This window comes from Diaporthe amygdali, assembly GCF_026229845.1.
Source record: "Diaporthe amygdali strain CAA958 chromosome Unknown NODE_8_length_1307975_cov_65_857355, whole genome shotgun sequence".
In the NCBI taxonomy this organism is placed as follows: Eukaryota; Fungi; Ascomycota; class Sordariomycetes; order Diaporthales; family Diaporthaceae; genus Diaporthe; species Diaporthe amygdali.
The window spans coordinates 261,466-277,801 of NW_026517028.1; the positions used below are offsets into that span (position 1 = coordinate 261,466).

A 16,336-nucleotide genomic window follows, 5' to 3' on the forward strand; every position below is an offset into this window, starting at 1 on the left:
GTTTTGAAGTGCAGCCTGACGGTCCCACTAAGTAATTAGCTCGTGGTGAATAATGCTCAATTCTCAGGCCCATAGAAGCCACCATCGGCGCCGCTTACCACTAGAGAACCTTTTGCATCACCAATGTCGCCGACTACCCAATGGAATCAATGTGCGCGAATGACTGGTGGTCGAAATACTGTCTATTTATCTTTTAACTTATTAAAGCGGCTTTATGCAACAAATTGCTTGTGTTCTGCCTATAATACCGGGCACAAGGTTTTCTGGGAATGGCAAGTTTCATATCTATCTCAGCCTCGAATCATCCTGCTTTTGTATGAAAACATTGCAACACAGAATTTTTAACCTTGCCGTGACACCGATCAACTTCAAGCAACTCAAGTCTTCACACGTCGTGCGTGCAGCCACAAAGAAAGAATGACACGCCAAGAAAGAATTGCCTCCTCCCCACGAAGACTCTCATTCAGAAAGAATTCTTTTCGTAACGGCCATTACCCGTCTGAGACCCGCCTGAGAGACGACTATCAAATGATTGGAGACTTAGAGTCCACGTCTGTTGAACTCCCCGACACTCTTCCATATTTAATGCCAGCTGAACTTGAGAAATCTCTGAACGCCACAACCATGACATCAGCAACGACCCTCACGAGTCCCAGGACTCGTGCTGTCAACAATGAAACAATTACCATGGAAATACCTCTCAAAGACGTTGTAATGGTCCAATTATTCCTCTATGCCGATGATTCCGTCAAAGGGATCAGTTTCAACTACCGAGACACCGACATAATAGATTTTGGGTGCTGCGAGGCCGAGCCTGGCGGCTGGTTCCCTTTCATGAAGCCGGAATATCTCCTCTTCACGCCGCTATCAGGCCACCCGGTGGACCGCGGATTCTTTCCGGTCGAATGTATTAACTTCGCGGCGAGTCTGGACGGCACCGAGACGCAGACGAACTCCATCCGCATGAAGGGCTCACTGGTGTTCCGCCTTTCTATTAACGGTTTAGAGATTGATGCTCGAGATGAGAAGGATAAGAAGGAGGTACCGCTGCTTATCGAAGCCGTGCAGGAAGCCGAGAAGCGCCGGGATACTGTCGCCGGCACGAGGATCAGGTGCAAGAGAAGCTTCGATCGGACGAGAAACTTACTTCGGGGATGGCTTAGAAGTTTGTTTTCGCGGCTGTCTATTACATCGCGAGAGAATGCAACAGACCTCACAGGAAAGAAGACAAGGCGCCCTGCTTGAAGCCGAGTTAAATCAACGGATTAGAGCAAACTGAAGAGGGAAAATGTGCGACGAGGAACGAAATCCATTCTTGGTTGTGTTCGCGGGTATATCATGCAGTATTTTGGTGATTCCGCAGAATGCATGGGAATATATTTCAATAGTGTCCCTAATTGAATCCACCTATCCTTGCGTTTAGTCCTAAGTTTCTAATACATTCAGGGGACCCGTATCAAGACGTAGTGATCATTCTTTTCAAGGTGATATTAAGAAAAAGGAGCGTCATCAATCTTAGATACCAATTGACTTATGCTTGCGTATGACAGGGACTCGAATCAAACCCCAAAATGTTCACATAGCAAGCGCCTGGTGACGCGTGAAAGCCGATCGGCAATGTAATTCCAACTGTCCAGATATCCAATAACACCCCGGCTATAACCGCGCGCAGGGTTGTGATATCCACTACCTTTTAACCCCCCTCCCCACAATATCCACCCAACATCCTCACAACAGGTGCTGTGCCTCACGGTCGCTGAAGGATGATGGCACTGTTTATGCGGCCAAACGCTCTTGGGTTAGTGGGCTCAGGTGCCGATGCTACGTATTGAGGCTACATCCTCACCTCTTGACCGGTACGGTAATAGCATCTTGAGCTCGTCTCATTCCTCTCACTTCGTGTATACTGACTTTCTTCTTCATTTGGCAGGATTCTCGGGATCATGGGGGAGGTGCAGGATCATACTTTTCTATGCGACCGTTGCGGCAACTTGGACGCTCAGATTCTCCTCTCCTCCACGCGTTGCAGTCCCTGGCAGGTTGCCGATGTTGTCGCCTCTGCTCTAACGACAGGATGCAAATTTTGCTGCTTGCTGGTGGACACCCTACGACCAGTCCTCGTGGATGAGAAAGGTCGCAATGGCACACTCACCGATAAAGCGCTGTCCAAGCTGCAGGACATGAAGACGAAATCCAAGACTGTCGCGCGTTATCTCGCCCCCAAGGTTGAGAAAATTCAACGGGAGCGTGATGGATGGATCACCTTCTTTGTTCCTCAGGAAGTAAAAGATGGCCAAGAAGTTGACGAAACGCGGTCCGATGGTATCGCGCGAGTCCATATCGCCGTGACGGGATCGAAGCATGTCAACGGCAATAGAGAAGCCGAGTTCATTCTCGCCCCAGGGCCAGGCATGCCGCAGTCCCCCTCGAACTCCGGCTCTGGGTTGCCTTCTCTGTTCCCCAGAGGGACGCTCCTCCGGGAAACCTCGCAGTCGCTCACCGAGCTCTCCACCGCCATCCAAACCTGGCGTCAACACTGCCACGATACGCATGAATGTTGGAAGCCCCTCGCGCAGCGCCGCAACCGCAACGCCGAATACATCGATGACGGCCTAGGCGACCTCATGCGGTATGACTGGTATACTCAGCATCGGCCGGGCCACCTACCGCCCGTCGAGCCTTACGAGCTTCCACCGTTGGAGCTGGAGCACGGCCGCCTAGACTGTGCAGCGCTGCCGAGCCGATGTCTTGAGGTCGTATCGGGCGATGAAGGCCAGTGTTGTTTCTGGCTGCGGGAAACGGCGGGTGAGGTGGGCAAGTATGTGATTCTGAGCCATCGTTGGGTGCCGGATACAGAGAGGGTGAGGACCCTCAAAGGTAACTATGAGCTCCGCGTGGGCGGCCTTGGGAAAACCCCACCAATCGCGCCTGGCGACGTCACGAAGCTGTTCCATGAAGCGGCGCAACTGACCGTACAGCTGGGCCTCAAGTACATCTGGATCGATTCCTTGTGCATCGTACAAGACGACGCGGATGATTGGAAGCGCGAGGCCACCAAGATGGCGAGCTATTACGAAAACGCATGGCTTACGATTGTGGGAAGCTCAGGCGAAGGCCTATACCAGCCCATCGACTCAGAGGTTCTGCCCCCTGTAGTGCATCTTCCATACAACAACGCCGCTGGACAGCGCGCGGGTGCCCTTTCGATCCAGCCCGTGTCCAACCCGCACCTGCGTACCCTCTACACCCAGGCCATCACCAATAGTGAGGTGCTCTCCCGCGGCTGGGTGTTCCAGGAGTGGCTGCTCAGCCCCCGCATCGCCGCCTTCTCGCAGAATGCAGGCGTTTTTCTCGTCTGCTCCGAAGACCTGCCGCAGTCCGCCCTTCTCAACGACAAGGTGCAGGAGGAGCGGCCGGGCCTGCCGGATAAATCCTACAAGAACGCGCTCGATCTCAGCTTGGTGGGGCAGTCCGACATTTCTGAAAGCTGGTAAGCAGCTTTTAACCGAATTCAATCTCTTCAGGAAGAAATACCCACTATATGCATAGTCTGTTTCACTGGTCGCCTTGAAATCCTTTGTCAGGTTGCAGCGGCTGAGACAAGCAATGAGTATATAGTGGCCTACTTCACCCTTTTGTTCGAGTTAAGGTTTTTCTTCAATGTTTTATACTAGTAGCTGACTCTCAATTTCGCAGGCGGCGCGTTGTGGAGGCTTACTCAGGGTTGAACCTGACCAAAGTAGGAAACGACCGCCTCATCGCGCTGTCGGGCGTCGCGTCCGAGTTCGGGGCTGCGCTTGGGACTGCGCGGAAAAGGCTGGACTGGCACAAGCCACCAGGGCCTGCAGAGTACTTGTGTGGCCTGTGGGGGCAAGAGTTGGGACGGGGCCTGCAGTGGGAGATTGTGGACCGGAGCCGACCCCTCGTGCGAGTGCCTGGGTTTCCGTCTTGGACGTGGGCCTCACTGGGTCGTGCACCAGCAGATGAAGGCACAAGCCAGGTTGAAAATGTGGCGGCGCGGTGGCATACGCAGTGGCGTCGGTTTTCAGGAGAGTGCTTCGAGCTGCAAGAAGTGCGCCACGTCGTCGCCGACCTGACGAGTAATCCGTCCCTGTTGGACCTAGCCGAAGCGCGTCCAATTACCTCTGACGCCCTGGCCAGTGATTTTGGCATCGAGAATCGCTTCCTGGCCCTCCGCATGAAAGGCCAGCTGAGAAGGAATTTCCGTCTCGAACAAGCATTACCTGGTGGGCAGCAGGATCTTTCTCGCGTCGCAGAGCTCACTGCAAATTACCTGATCGGCGCCGATCCGAGGGAAGCGAGCCTGAAGTCTGCCAATGCCAAGGGCGAACTGTCTATAAGCGACGCATGGTACCAGCTCACCCCGCTCAGCGGAAAGGGCAAAGCATTTGGATGGGCGTCTTTTGATGATGCCAACCTGCGCGTGGAAAATACCGACACAGGCCCTTGTATCGCCGACGACAGGCAAAGTCCTATCTATGTATTCCGACTTAACCGAGCAAACAGGGTCTGGGTAGGGTCTTTTCCCAATGAAAAGCAGGTAGAGGTGTTCGCGGTGCTGTTTGTGGCCGAAGTGGAAGCTCGCATTGCTGATGCGCCGTGTTTCGAAAGGCTAGGCGTGGGTCGGATGATCGACAATCGACCTGGGGGCGTATATCGAGACCTCTTCACCAAAGACCAGATCTTTTGGCTGATCTGAATCGCCAAACCGTATTTACATGTTCGCAAGGTAGGCACCTGACAGGGAAAGAGGGGAGAAGAGAGGAGCTCAATATTTGATATGTTGGCAATCAGAAACTAGGTCAAGATAGATGAAGACGGCCGTGGTGATTCTGATAGTGTAAAATCATTTCTTTGGATATGGTCTCTAGGTGCCCTATCCACTCACGTCCCAACAACTTTTCCTTGTCCACCCTCTACCCAAGTGCATCAGAGCCAGCAATTCAGATCTACGCACGTCCTTGCCGTCGTCACAATGGCCTCTGATTCTCCCGTCCATTGATATATGGTAGGTAAGAAGGTCTCTAGATCATCACTACTCGAAAGCTTGCTTTAGCTATAGAAATATATTGGTTTTTATTGAGGGCTGCTTATTGAAGGAGAAATGGCGTACCTCATACAGGTATTCATTTCCGCGCCGACTATCCGTTAGTGTGTCGACTAAAGATAGCTATGTATGGCAACATGATCCTCAAGCAGTGATGATTTGATACCACATATCAATCTAACTTCTGGCCATGCCATACCACAGAAGCGGCCCCGGATGCTATAATACCCATCGAAACCTACAATTTGTGTGTAACAAAGGCGCGCGGACTTCTTTGAATGCATAACGTTCGGCCATCACTTCGTTACCCAGCCTCAAAATATGTTCTTTCACGCAGAATTGCTCACAGCTCTAGCGATGACCGTCACTTCGTCCTTTTTGTCCGCGACGTTACTGATGCTAGGGCTGCTATCACTTGCGACCGCCAACGCACCGATTCCCACACACTCGTATTGCCTGAACTTCTTCGCAGGTAGGCGGGCCAAGAACTACGGGGCTGTCAGCACTTCATCCAGCAGATGCGCGTCATGGAGTAGGGAACCATTGACGTGACTGAGTCCTGCAGTTTTGCGCCTTCTTACCATTTCGTCAATTTCTTCGAGCCTCCTGTCCTTGACTTCAGGGAGATAAAGATACGCCCACAGAGCTCCGAGCAAGCACCCCGGTGCCCAAAGATATGCAAACTTTGCATTCCATCCCAAGGCGGCAGGGTTCAGAAAGTACTGCACGCTCTATCAGCACGGCGCTTCTTTTTAATGTAACTGCATTTTGGACCAGCACCTAACTTACCGGCGCAATAATGTTGGTCACCCATTCCGCAATCGCGTTGGCGCCGACTGCAAACCCCAACGTCAAGGCTCGCAGACGCTGCGACGGCAGCTCCCCGCAGATCAGACGTGAGTATGTCAATACCATGCCTATGTATCCCAAATTGAAAACGTGGAACATCGCTATTGTGACGATTCCGGATCCCCGGCTGCCTGGGTGAGCTTGATAAGTGGCTGCCATGACGACGTTGCAAGCACCACAGATCAACAGTCCTGCAATTAGCCAAAGTCGCCTGTAACCCATCCTTGTGATTGTCAAAGTGTTCATGATGGAGAACCCCAGTGCTGATGCTGCTAGGCCAACTGACTGCTCGAAGGGCTTTTTAATACCAGCCATCTGGAACATGTAGGTGCCGTAAGCTGCATAGATAGCCGATTCAGCGCTGAACTGGAAAGGGGAAACATGCGGGTGGTGTAGTTAGGACCACTTACTTCCATGCCAAGTTATTCCAGTGACAGGGGTGAGCAGGGCCGTACCGATGACGAGCATGGTCCTCCTTCGGTCTACGGGATGCCGGAAAGCATCCTTGAATGTCACGCCTTGAGCGAGCCGCTTTTCCTCGTCGATCGCTGCTTTCATGTAGGCTAGCTCGGCATTGATATCATTATCGGACTCGGTCTCTGGCTTTAGAGCTTTTAACGATCTCCTCGCTTCGTCGTCTTTGTTCTGGAGCAGCAGCCATCTCGGTGACTCTGGCACGATAAAGACAGCTCCGAACATGAAGACGGCCGAAAAAACAAGTGAAACTCCCAGGGGAATGAGGTATTGTTGGCGGCCGGGTAGCTTGACTGAGTAGTTGGCGACAATGCTTCCGGTAAGACTGCCTGGAGTTATTTTCTCGTAAGAACACTGCTTGTACACTTGCATGAAAGGAGACACATCTTCGATTACGAATGGCCTACCAAATACTAATACGGCGCCAGATATTGACAATACAAGCCCACGATACCTGGCCGGTGCGCACTCCTAGTAGGGTGGTCAGCCGTTTCATGCGGTGGGAGATAGGAGGTGAGAGCTCACCTGGAGATAGAGATTGAAAAAAGTGTAGATGAAACCTTGAGAGATACCGACGAGAAATCTTGCAGCATATGCGCCGCCGATAGTATCGACCACCATCATTAGAACAGTGGCCAAGGTTAGGAACACAGAGCCGACCCAGATTGACGCTCTTCGACCTATATAGTGAGAAACTAAACCAGAGGAACCACATGATATAATGTTCCCCAAAACCACAAGCGTGCCGAAAAGCTGTTGGCGGATAGGTGAAATATTGTATCCAGTGGGGGTTGTGGGATCGCGGTTGCCGAAGACCTATGCCATTTGATTATTGTCACCTTCTTTTTCAGCCGGAAGTGAATGTTTGGAGCCCCAGTGACTTAGATGGGCCATCTTCAATACGACATCTTTCAGCGCCGCCAACTTGCCACCATCAGAACGTACCTCTAAGAACCCAGGCATTGCTTGCAGAGTATCAACAATTATTATGTCCATTCCATACAGGAAAGCCGTAGTCGCAACGACAGAACAGCTAAGTAGACACTTCCAATGGTCCACCATGCTGTACTCCCTCAAGATTATAGAGGTTGCCATTTCGAGAAGATGATGAGCATAAGTTGTGCGTTTCAAGTATGTTGGAACTGTATGAGCAATAATTTTTGGCCCAATTTAGCAGCAGAAGTTGAGAAAAACAGCGGCCACCAGAGTCTACACTTCCCTCTTATAGTGTTTACCATCGCATCGTACTTCGAACTTTGTTCAACCCTGTAGGTTCATGCCTTTCGGGGAGACGGAAGTAGACGCAGACAAAAAAGTAAATTATCTTGCACCCAATCGCCTCTGAAAGAATTAGGTCCAGAAACGGCTTTCTATGCAGACCAAATTTAATTTGAGTGGTCGGGCGCTGATTTTAAACTCAGGGTTCCGATCGCCTTTAGGTGTAACGCAAATTCTGCATGTTCATGAATCCAGCGTGAATACCATGCGCAATTGGCTTGGCCCATCAAGTCATTTTCGACTTTTGCATTCGCGGGGAAATGCTCTCCTGTTAACTTCCTTCTTTGGTTAAAGATCCTGCTGGTTAGGGTTTCATGCAGAACATACTACGCGATGCGTGCTTCTGGCCGAGTCTCACAGTCGTATCTGGTCTGATGTGACACCGGCAGCAAGGTCAAGATACCAAGCATTTTCTTTGAAAGGGGAATCATTTATCATAGGGGGAAAAATTGTGGAAGGACCTCAAAGAGATTGGCTATTCGACTTTATCCATGCAGCGTACTCAGCAGCCAGACAGGACACAGAGCTTAGCAGCAGAGGTGTTCTGTCCCAAAATCTGCAGTGCATCTAGAGGAAACGCAGAGAATCTTCTCATCTTATGATTGAAGCATGCATGTAGTCTCAACCATTGCCATGCCGAAGTCCTCTTCGCGCTGGTGTGTGCGACACCCCTGGATCAAAAACACGCGTCCCAAGTCCGTACTGGTGGTCACCATTTGGTTTTGCAGATTAGTGTCGGGAATGTTGCAATCTCAGTTGAGAATGATTTTGGCACAGAATTCTGTGATTGAGACTGCGGCTGTACTTTATCGAAATCCTGCGTTGGTCCCTTGTGCACATCTGCGCCACCAGGCATTCTGTACGAGGGAACCAGTGGGCCGGAGACTCCGGGATCACCTGTTGGGCGTATGAGTCGACTGCGGAGGATTCCGCACCCAGAAAATAGCCTTGCTTCGATATGCATATGACAAGTTGCATCTTTCCAAAAACTATATACCTCACAGCACGGTAGCGATCATGCTAGCAGGTGACGAGTAAGTTTCGGCTGGCCAAAATAGAATGAGAACGGAGAAAAGGTCGCGTTTAAGACGGAGCGCGGGGTCGGCCCGCTGAACCGCATTAGCATTTCCGGATCGGGAGACTCGGCAGACCCCGGAAGTCACCGACAATCACCCCGTTTGTGAATCACCCGAGTCACGGTTCGAAGGAGTAGGTCGGGGAGCGAACGTAAGACATGTCCGAAAGGAGCTGACTGTACTCTCCACATGACCACAAACAGGTGATATATAAGCCGTCTGTCTTCGACTTTTGTGTCCTTGGGGACGAGTCGACGTGAACGCCTGGCAAGCAGAGCAATAGAATTGACAACATTCAGCATATACTTCTGTCCGTTTATATTTCTCACTCCTACCTTGACTGTCATTACTGAACAATCTCCTGCGCCATGGCTCCTCCCAAGGTTGTGGACGTCTTGATCATAGGTGGTGGTCCAGCAGGGTTGGCGGTAGCATCCACTATCGTACGACAGCTGCAGACGGGCATTCTGTTCGACTCAGGCGTCTACCGCAACGCACGCGCACACCACATGCACGGTGTCGTGGGCTTCGACCACGTCGCTCCGGAAACATTCAGGATGAAGTCCAAGGGTGACATATTGAGACGCTACGATATGGAGTTCAAGAGGGCATATATCGAAACAATCAAGAAATTAGACAACGGTAATTTCCAGGCTACAGACGGCTGGGCCAATGTTTATGAGGGAAGAAAAGTGGTGATCGCTACCGGAGTGAAAGACATTCTGCCCCAGATTGAGGGATTTGATTTCTGCTGGGGCCGTGCAGTGTGAGTGAGCACACAAAAACAAGGTCACCAAGGCTGACTTAATTTTAGATTTCCCGATCTTTTGTGTCACGGGTACGAAGACCAAGGTGGGGACTCCGCAGGATTATTTGCTTTTGCTATGTTTGACAGCTTAGAAACTGTCTCTCAAATTGGAAATACGGCTCTTCAACTCTCAAAGAATCTACGCATCTACACGAACGGCAATGAGGAATTCACATCACAAATTCAAGCCAACGCCTGGAGACCAGATTTCAAGTCAAGAGTTACCATCGAAAAGCGATGCATCCGGAGCCTCAGAATGCTGTCAGACGATACCTCACAAGTTCTTGTGACGCTTGACGATGGGACGCAATTTGAAGAATCATATGTGGTAAGTATAACTAGATGAATTTCCCGGAGAAAAAGACGTCAGATTCTGATGGACTCCATTGAATTTGCAGGTTTACCATCCACCCATCGAGATCGATGGACCCTTTGTGAAGCAGCTCGGCCTCGAGACGGGGGCCCAGGGGGAAATCAAAGTCAGCTCGCCATTCAACGAGACCAGCGTTCCGGGAGTATTCGCTGCAGGAGATGCAGCATCACAGATACGGATGGTCCCGAACGCAATCTATGGTGGATCTCTCGCTGGCAATGGCTTGATCACACAGTTGCAGGCGGAGAAAGCACAAACGAGTTGATGGTGGTTGATGAGCAAAGAGATACGACTCAACTGTAGCGATATTTGGATAGAAAAAAAAGGGGGAGTTCTTTGAGGAACTAGACGAGTGTTTTTAAAATATAGAAAATGGTCATCCCATCCTCGGTCTTTCTCATCATCGCCGTTGACTATTGCCCAATTCCAATGTAGATTATTCAACGGGCTGTCTCATGACGGATTATCCCACAGGAAATCATGGTTATTTCGGCAAGTTGATAAAGTCTCACCTATCAGCTTTCAGCTAGTTGTATACACGCAGACACATCTCTGGTGGTATCTATCCTGATAAAGCAGTCATCATCTCGAGCGTGCTTTAGTTGGGTCCTGTAGACTGTGTATATTTATCCTACATAGCCATAGAATCCACACTTCAGCACCAAGTGGTGTCCTTAGGTCGAAACGCAGCGAAAACTCACAATCAGCTTGATTCTTGGCTCGTCACTTCGATTTCCCTTTTCTTTCGGACGCTCAGTAGAGCCGTCATAATATGTGCATTACTTTCTGTTCCTTCTATGGGCTTCAGCTTCCGACTCGACCGACTCGAGCCACTGCTTCCTCCAACCATTTATCATGTCGTCCCTCCACACAAACTTCGGCAGGGTCCGCACCATTCCCCAGGACAGTAAGCTTTCGGCTCTTGCTCCATCTGCAGCATCAAACAATCCGACAGCCACGTCGACCAGTTCCGGCCTGTCATCCACAGCGTAAAATACGCTGGCGGAGCAGCATGAGCAAAAGTACCGCTGCACATCCTTGGAGCTCGAGTAGAAGCTCAAAGTACCCAACCTTGGGTCTCGGTCCGGTCCTTGTGTCAATACAGCTGCCTTCAACTTCTTTGTATCAGCAGGAAAGCTGATACCACCGCCTGTTTTCGAAGGGAACCCAATGTGTCTCAGGAAGACGAAGGACCAGGCCCAGAAGTCCACCCCAGATGACAGCCTACAGGAGTCGCAAGGATCCACAGAGCCCATCAGCTTCCTATTCGCCGGATCAACGAACCATGGGAGATCTGATTTGGCCTTTGCCATGAATTCTTCCTCTGCCTTCTGTCTCTGGAAGACCAGATCGACACCGCCACAATGGCACCGCATGGGAATCTCAGCGACCTCACTTTTTACTTCGGTCGCTAGGGTTGAAGCTCCCGGCCAGTCGAGTGGAACTTCTTCGCTTTCAGACGTCCGCCCCAACCACCTCTTTATTCCCACGCCGTCTCCGTTGAGATTCCGCATCCACACGCTTGCTCCTCCGTCCTTCGTATCGCCAACAAACATGTGGTCCTCGACCTTCACCAGGCCATCCGGGCCATCATTGGACAGCGTGCCAGTCAGGACGCCGTATTCGCTCCCCGGTGCGTTGTCGAATTCGCCTTGCTGCGGCTTCTTGGTTTCGAAGAACATAGGACACGAGCAAATTTCACAGAAGAGTAATGTTATCCGCTGTGAGAAATTATACTTCCTGAGAGTCGAATCGCGTATCTCGTCGCCATTTCCAGGCCATGGGATGTCCATGCTGTATAGTGCGCCGGTGCAGCGTCTACAGGAAGTGCAGTGACATGCTGTCGCCTTCAGTGGGAGAGACGAGCGCAAGACAGCCGACGCGAAGGTGTGCTTTTTGCAAAGACATTGGGCCGCGATTTGGATTTGTTCGTCTGGAGTAGCCATTTTTGCGATGATAAGCTGACGTAGATATTTATTCAATTCGTTCTGACTTAGCACTTGGCAGGAGAAATCGAGTATTGATGATTTCTCTCAGCATTCGTCGATGAATCGTACGTGGAGTTGATCTGTGAGACAGGCAAATCTGAACCCCACCCAAGATCATTGCAAGGGCGCGTGCAGTCTACCTGCATGGGTCGCAAGGGCGCCACCAGCTCTAGGCTCTAGGTGAGCCCTGAAGAGATTCCGGTTCCACTGACTCTTTGTGGCCATATTGAAGCACAGGAATTTGGCAGCTTTTGGTGCAACAATGCCGGCGTGACCTACATCAGGTGTTTTCTCCGTTCGCTCGCATGAATCATGTCGGATTGAAGGAGGCTCTAGGAGTGCTCGTGAATTAATACTAGGATTCAACGCCGAACTATCCCTTGTCCGCGCAAGGGCGCGGCAACTAACAGCGGGATCATGAGTCACTGTGGATCAAACCCGAAGGATTTCCCACAGCCTCACCCTCGCAATTGTTTGAATCTTCAGACAAATAATAATACTCTGAATTGGACCATCACCGCCATACATTGTTAGGGCTGTCCTCGTCTGAACTCAAGTGAAGTCATTCCGTTCACAACTCTTTCCAGCCGAAGCCCGGCCATCAAATCCATTCTTGAGTCAGCCCACCATCCAAGCCCAACAATAAAATGTCGACGCCGTCGCCAACCCAGTCGAAGTGTACCTTGGAGCCCGCAAACCTCCGTGACCAGGCCCAGGCAGACGAGCTCCTCCGCCAGCGCAAGATATGCGGCTGGAAATCCAAGCCCGAAGACATCACATCGTGGCAGGAGAGGACGGCGGCGCGAACAAACACCCTCTTCTGGATCAAACCGACCGCACAGCCAGACCTGCAAGTGGGACACATCTCACTCGACAAGGTCGGGGACGGGTCGAGCCTGAAGATCGCAGACCTCTTTGTGCTCCCGGAGCACCGCGGCGGCGGCATTGCCACGGCGGCCTTCCAGACCTTGGAGGAGTGGGCCACCACGGAACCCTATGGCTCAAAGAACTGCAAGGCCCTCTTGGTGGACACCCTGAGCCGGAGGTACTCTGAGGAGGATGAGTACCGGCTGGAGTATTTCCGGCTGACTGGGGTGGAGCCGAAGCCGAAGGGTGCAACTAATGAGGAGTGGTATACCCGGATGGGTTACGTGAAATATAAGGAAGAGCCGTCATATCCCGCTCGAGAGAACCGGCCTTGCGGATTGCTTCTGGCTTCGTTCCTGAAGAAGGAAATACGATGAGGGACACACGGTGCGCTTAGAGACGTCTCTTGTTTCTCAGACTTCTTCAACAGCATGATAGATAGACTACAGCAACCAATTACACAGATACAGCACATTATGAAGGAGTTCGGGGGACGTTGATCAATGATCAGCTTGTGAGACGCAGTGAAGGAGGAGATATGTCCTTATATGAAGTAGAATAAAAGGCGGAATATTTGGCAACCCTAGTACCATATTCAAGAGCATCTCAAATTTGATTTGAAAAGATACAGGGACAGGGTGCAAAATAGGCTGAATTATTTGTAGGTCTTTGCAGATCCTGCTACAACAGAACACTGATTTGAGAGCAATGAATGTTTAGAAGTGCTTTCTAGACCATTTGCAATGTGCTCATAATGGCAACATACAAAGCCGTCCGATTCTATCTCCTACGCATTCGGCAAAGGATCAATCAAAATCGCAGGCCCCGCAGGTGTAATCAATGGCACCTTGTCCTGGAACACAATCTTGTTACGCGCTGCGGCGTAACCCTTACCGTAATGCTTCAAGTACGGCTCGGTGGTCTCATAGAAAGCCCCCCGAGCCTGTCCGCCGTCGTCCCGGTCCCAATACAACCTGCGCAGCCACAAGTACAGATTCGGGTAGTCATGGCGGATCGACTTGCGGTTGCACATGAACACACTGTGGTAAGCGACATCGAAGCGGATCAGCGTCGTATACAGCCTCACATCCGCCTCGGTAATGTGGTCCCCAAACAGGTACGGCTTCTTGTGCTGCGCCAGGATGTTCTCCAGCCGGTCGAGGGACTCGAACAGGGGGTACAGGTTGGCCTCGTACGCCTCCTGGGTCGTCGCAAACCCTGTCTTGTACACTCCGTTGTTCACGGTATTGTACACCCACTCATTCATCTCCTCGATCTGCCCCCTCAGGTGCTCGGGGAAGATGCCACCACCCTGCTTCTCCTTTGTACTTTCGCGCAGGTGCTCGGGGAGGAGGTCATCGAATTCCGAGTAAAACATGCGAATGATCTCGGAGCTTTCGTTGTTGACCATGGTGTCTGTCTTCTTGTCCCACAGCACCGGCACGGTGTAGCGGCCCTTGAAGTTCGGGTCGGCATGTTCGTACAGCTGCTTGATCTTGGTGAAGCCCGGGTGCAACGGGTCCTCGGCTGGCTGGCCGTTCTCTCCGCCGAAAACCCACCCCTCGGGGCCCATATGCATGGCTAAGAGGTGTAAGTCAATGAGAGAGTCGAGGCCTTTAAGTCGCCGCACGATGAGCGTGCGGTGCGCCCAGGGACAACCAGGCGACAGATACAACGCATAGCGGTTTGCTTCCGGCGGATACTTGGAGCCGGCTGCTTTGGAAATAAAGTTTCGGAATGTGCTCGCTGGCCGGGTGAAGTGGCCGTCTTTCTGATAGGGCTGGTGGATGTCAGTCCAGGGCTCCATAATATTGGATGGCAGTCTGTCTCACTTGATCTGTCATTGTGCCGCGGTGGTTGGTCTGGTCTGTTCCTGTACCCTGGCCGCAGCTGGTGAAGCCTGTCGTAGCTTGCTGAGATCGTGAGGATACGTGTCTCTTTAGTTTCTTATATTGTTGTTGCTTCAGATGCTCGGCCCCACCTGCCAAGCTGCCGACTCACGACGAGAGCTGTTTTGATTTCATATGCTTTGAAATCCCGGAATCCTTTGACTTTCATGATCGCACGTCACCAAGCTCTCGCGCTTCGGCGCTGACAAATGGTGCACGCAGTCCTCATTCGCCCACTATGCCGACATTGAATGCTCGCAGACCCCGCCCCCCATCTTTCCAACCCGTCTGGGGTTTGCCGGCATTATCACGTCCCAGGCTTTGACACATTCGGCTCCGGAACTCCCAACGGAAACCATGCGAGGGTGCAGTATGTTTGAGAGCTATACCACATTTCCACTCATTGTACATGATCTGATTGTACGCAACAGATTTTTTGTTTATCGACTCTTGTCTCGCTCCAGTGCTGAGGCAGCAGCACGTAGCAGCGGCCGCCGAGAACTAGGGCCCTGTTCAGCGGACGAATAATAGAGCATGACATTTCTCTGCCTATTTCCTGACGGTGTTGCAATTCGCTTTCACTGCGCTAAAGTTCCTTTTCCACCCTCTCCAATGGTCACAAAGCTGTCAATATACTCCACGTGAGGTCTCATTCAATGGGCAATGCTTGTTTGCCAGCTGGACAAGAGCTGGAGCTAAATTCTTTGTTGAAAGCTGGCACTCGACACTGGACGTATGTGCCCTCCGCGTCGAACAAGGCGCTGCTTGGTCAGATCGAAGCAAGAAATGAAAGGCTGCTTCCGCAGTGAGAGACATCCATCGATTGGGTGTCGGAATATCTTCCAGTGCTGATAAGTTGGGATGATTAAAGATCGTTGCCCATGAGCTCGTCAAGATAGACCGCATTGCCTGTCACCCGCTGGTATGCATACCATTCTTTGTGACAATCCAACCGGGCTTGGTCGAAGGAATCCCGACGCCTGGTTTCTTCGTCCTGGTTTTATGGTGTGTTTTGACTCCAGCCTTTAATTACCCTGACATATCACTTACTGAACCGGAGATAGTCGTACCCCTGTATAGCATCCATAAGGGATTAAAGCCCAAGCCAGTAAGGATCATCGAGCTTGCAAACATCCCATGAGTTGATTAGATACTTCTCAGTATATAGAAAGTGACGGATGGGACAGAACAAACAAAATCCCTGTAGAGGCCACCTTGCATTTGATACAAGAAGAATGGAGACTTTCAGGCAGCTGTTAAATATTCTGTTCTTGATAATCCTGCTGGAACTTCTTCAATAGCGCATTGTCCCAAACGAGGTCATCATAGAGGAAAGAGTGTGTACTGGTGAAGCCAAATCCGGGCGTTGAGTATCCCTCGAGTTGTTGGCTTAATTGCATGTAGATGGCTCTTGAAATCTTGAGGGCCGGGAGGTTCCGAGCGGTAGATATAAAGTTCGGCCTACTCGGAATGAAGGTCCACTGTGTGGGAGATGATGGTTAGATACATAGATGAGGGCCGTGAAGCGAATGATTTATTGTTTGATCACGAGCATCTGCGGTCTACCGGCTTGTCTGACTCGGGCGCCCTCGTCTGCACTTGCTAGCTGGAGCTTTGTGTCTTGAGCTGTCACCCAGGAAAAAATTGATTTTGTTTGGAGGTCGAA

At 51.2% G+C, this 16,336-nt stretch overlaps 6 protein-coding genes across 6 annotated transcripts; 3 read left to right on the forward strand and 3 right to left on the reverse strand.

The window, feature by feature from the left end:
• Positions 1 to 624: 624 nt before the first annotated feature.
• On the forward strand, positions 625 to 4,720 carry J7T55_013309 (uncharacterized protein; the record flags this gene model as incomplete). Its single annotated transcript, XM_053141092.1, has 3 exons — positions 625 to 1,112; positions 1,931 to 3,490; positions 3,697 to 4,720. The coding sequence occupies 3 exons, from the start codon at positions 625 to 627 to the stop codon at positions 4,718 to 4,720; spliced, it is 3,072 nt and encodes a 1,023-aa protein (XP_052995652.1).
• Positions 4,721 to 5,397: 677 nt separating this feature from the next.
• On the reverse strand, positions 5,398 to 6,763 carry J7T55_013310 (sugar transporter 4; the record flags this gene model as incomplete). Its single annotated transcript, XM_053141093.1, has 4 exons — positions 5,398 to 5,556; positions 5,650 to 5,790; positions 5,858 to 6,255; positions 6,328 to 6,763. The coding sequence occupies 4 exons, from the start codon at positions 6,761 to 6,763 to the stop codon at positions 5,398 to 5,400; spliced, it is 1,134 nt and encodes a 377-aa protein (XP_052995653.1).
• A 2,350-nt stretch (positions 6,764 to 9,113) lies between these two features.
• J7T55_013311 (uncharacterized protein) lies at positions 9,114 to 10,191 on the forward strand (the record flags this gene model as incomplete). Its single annotated transcript, XM_053141094.1, has 3 exons — positions 9,114 to 9,511; positions 9,641 to 9,881; positions 9,952 to 10,191. 3 exons carry the CDS (start codon positions 9,114 to 9,116, stop codon positions 10,189 to 10,191), a joined length of 879 nt encoding a protein of 292 aa, XP_052995654.1.
• Positions 10,192 to 10,705: 514 nt separating this feature from the next.
• Positions 10,706 to 11,872, reverse strand: J7T55_013312 (uncharacterized protein; the record flags this gene model as incomplete). The annotated part of the gene is made up of 1 exon (XM_053141095.1): positions 10,706 to 11,872. One exon carries the CDS (start codon positions 11,870 to 11,872, stop codon positions 10,706 to 10,708), a length of 1,167 nt encoding a protein of 388 aa, XP_052995655.1.
• A 689-nt stretch (positions 11,873 to 12,561) lies between these two features.
• On the forward strand, positions 12,562 to 13,158 carry J7T55_013313 (uncharacterized protein; the record flags this gene model as incomplete). The annotated part of the gene is made up of 1 exon (XM_053141097.1): positions 12,562 to 13,158. One exon carries the CDS (start codon positions 12,562 to 12,564, stop codon positions 13,156 to 13,158), a length of 597 nt encoding a protein of 198 aa, XP_052995656.1.
• A 410-nt stretch (positions 13,159 to 13,568) lies between these two features.
• On the reverse strand, positions 13,569 to 14,839 carry J7T55_013314 (glutathione s-transferase; the record flags this gene model as incomplete). Its single annotated transcript, XM_053141098.1, has 3 exons — positions 13,569 to 14,552; positions 14,614 to 14,694; positions 14,783 to 14,839. The coding sequence occupies 3 exons, from the start codon at positions 14,837 to 14,839 to the stop codon at positions 13,569 to 13,571; spliced, it is 1,122 nt and encodes a 373-aa protein (XP_052995657.1).
• Positions 14,840 to 16,336: the final 1,497 nt, after the last annotated feature.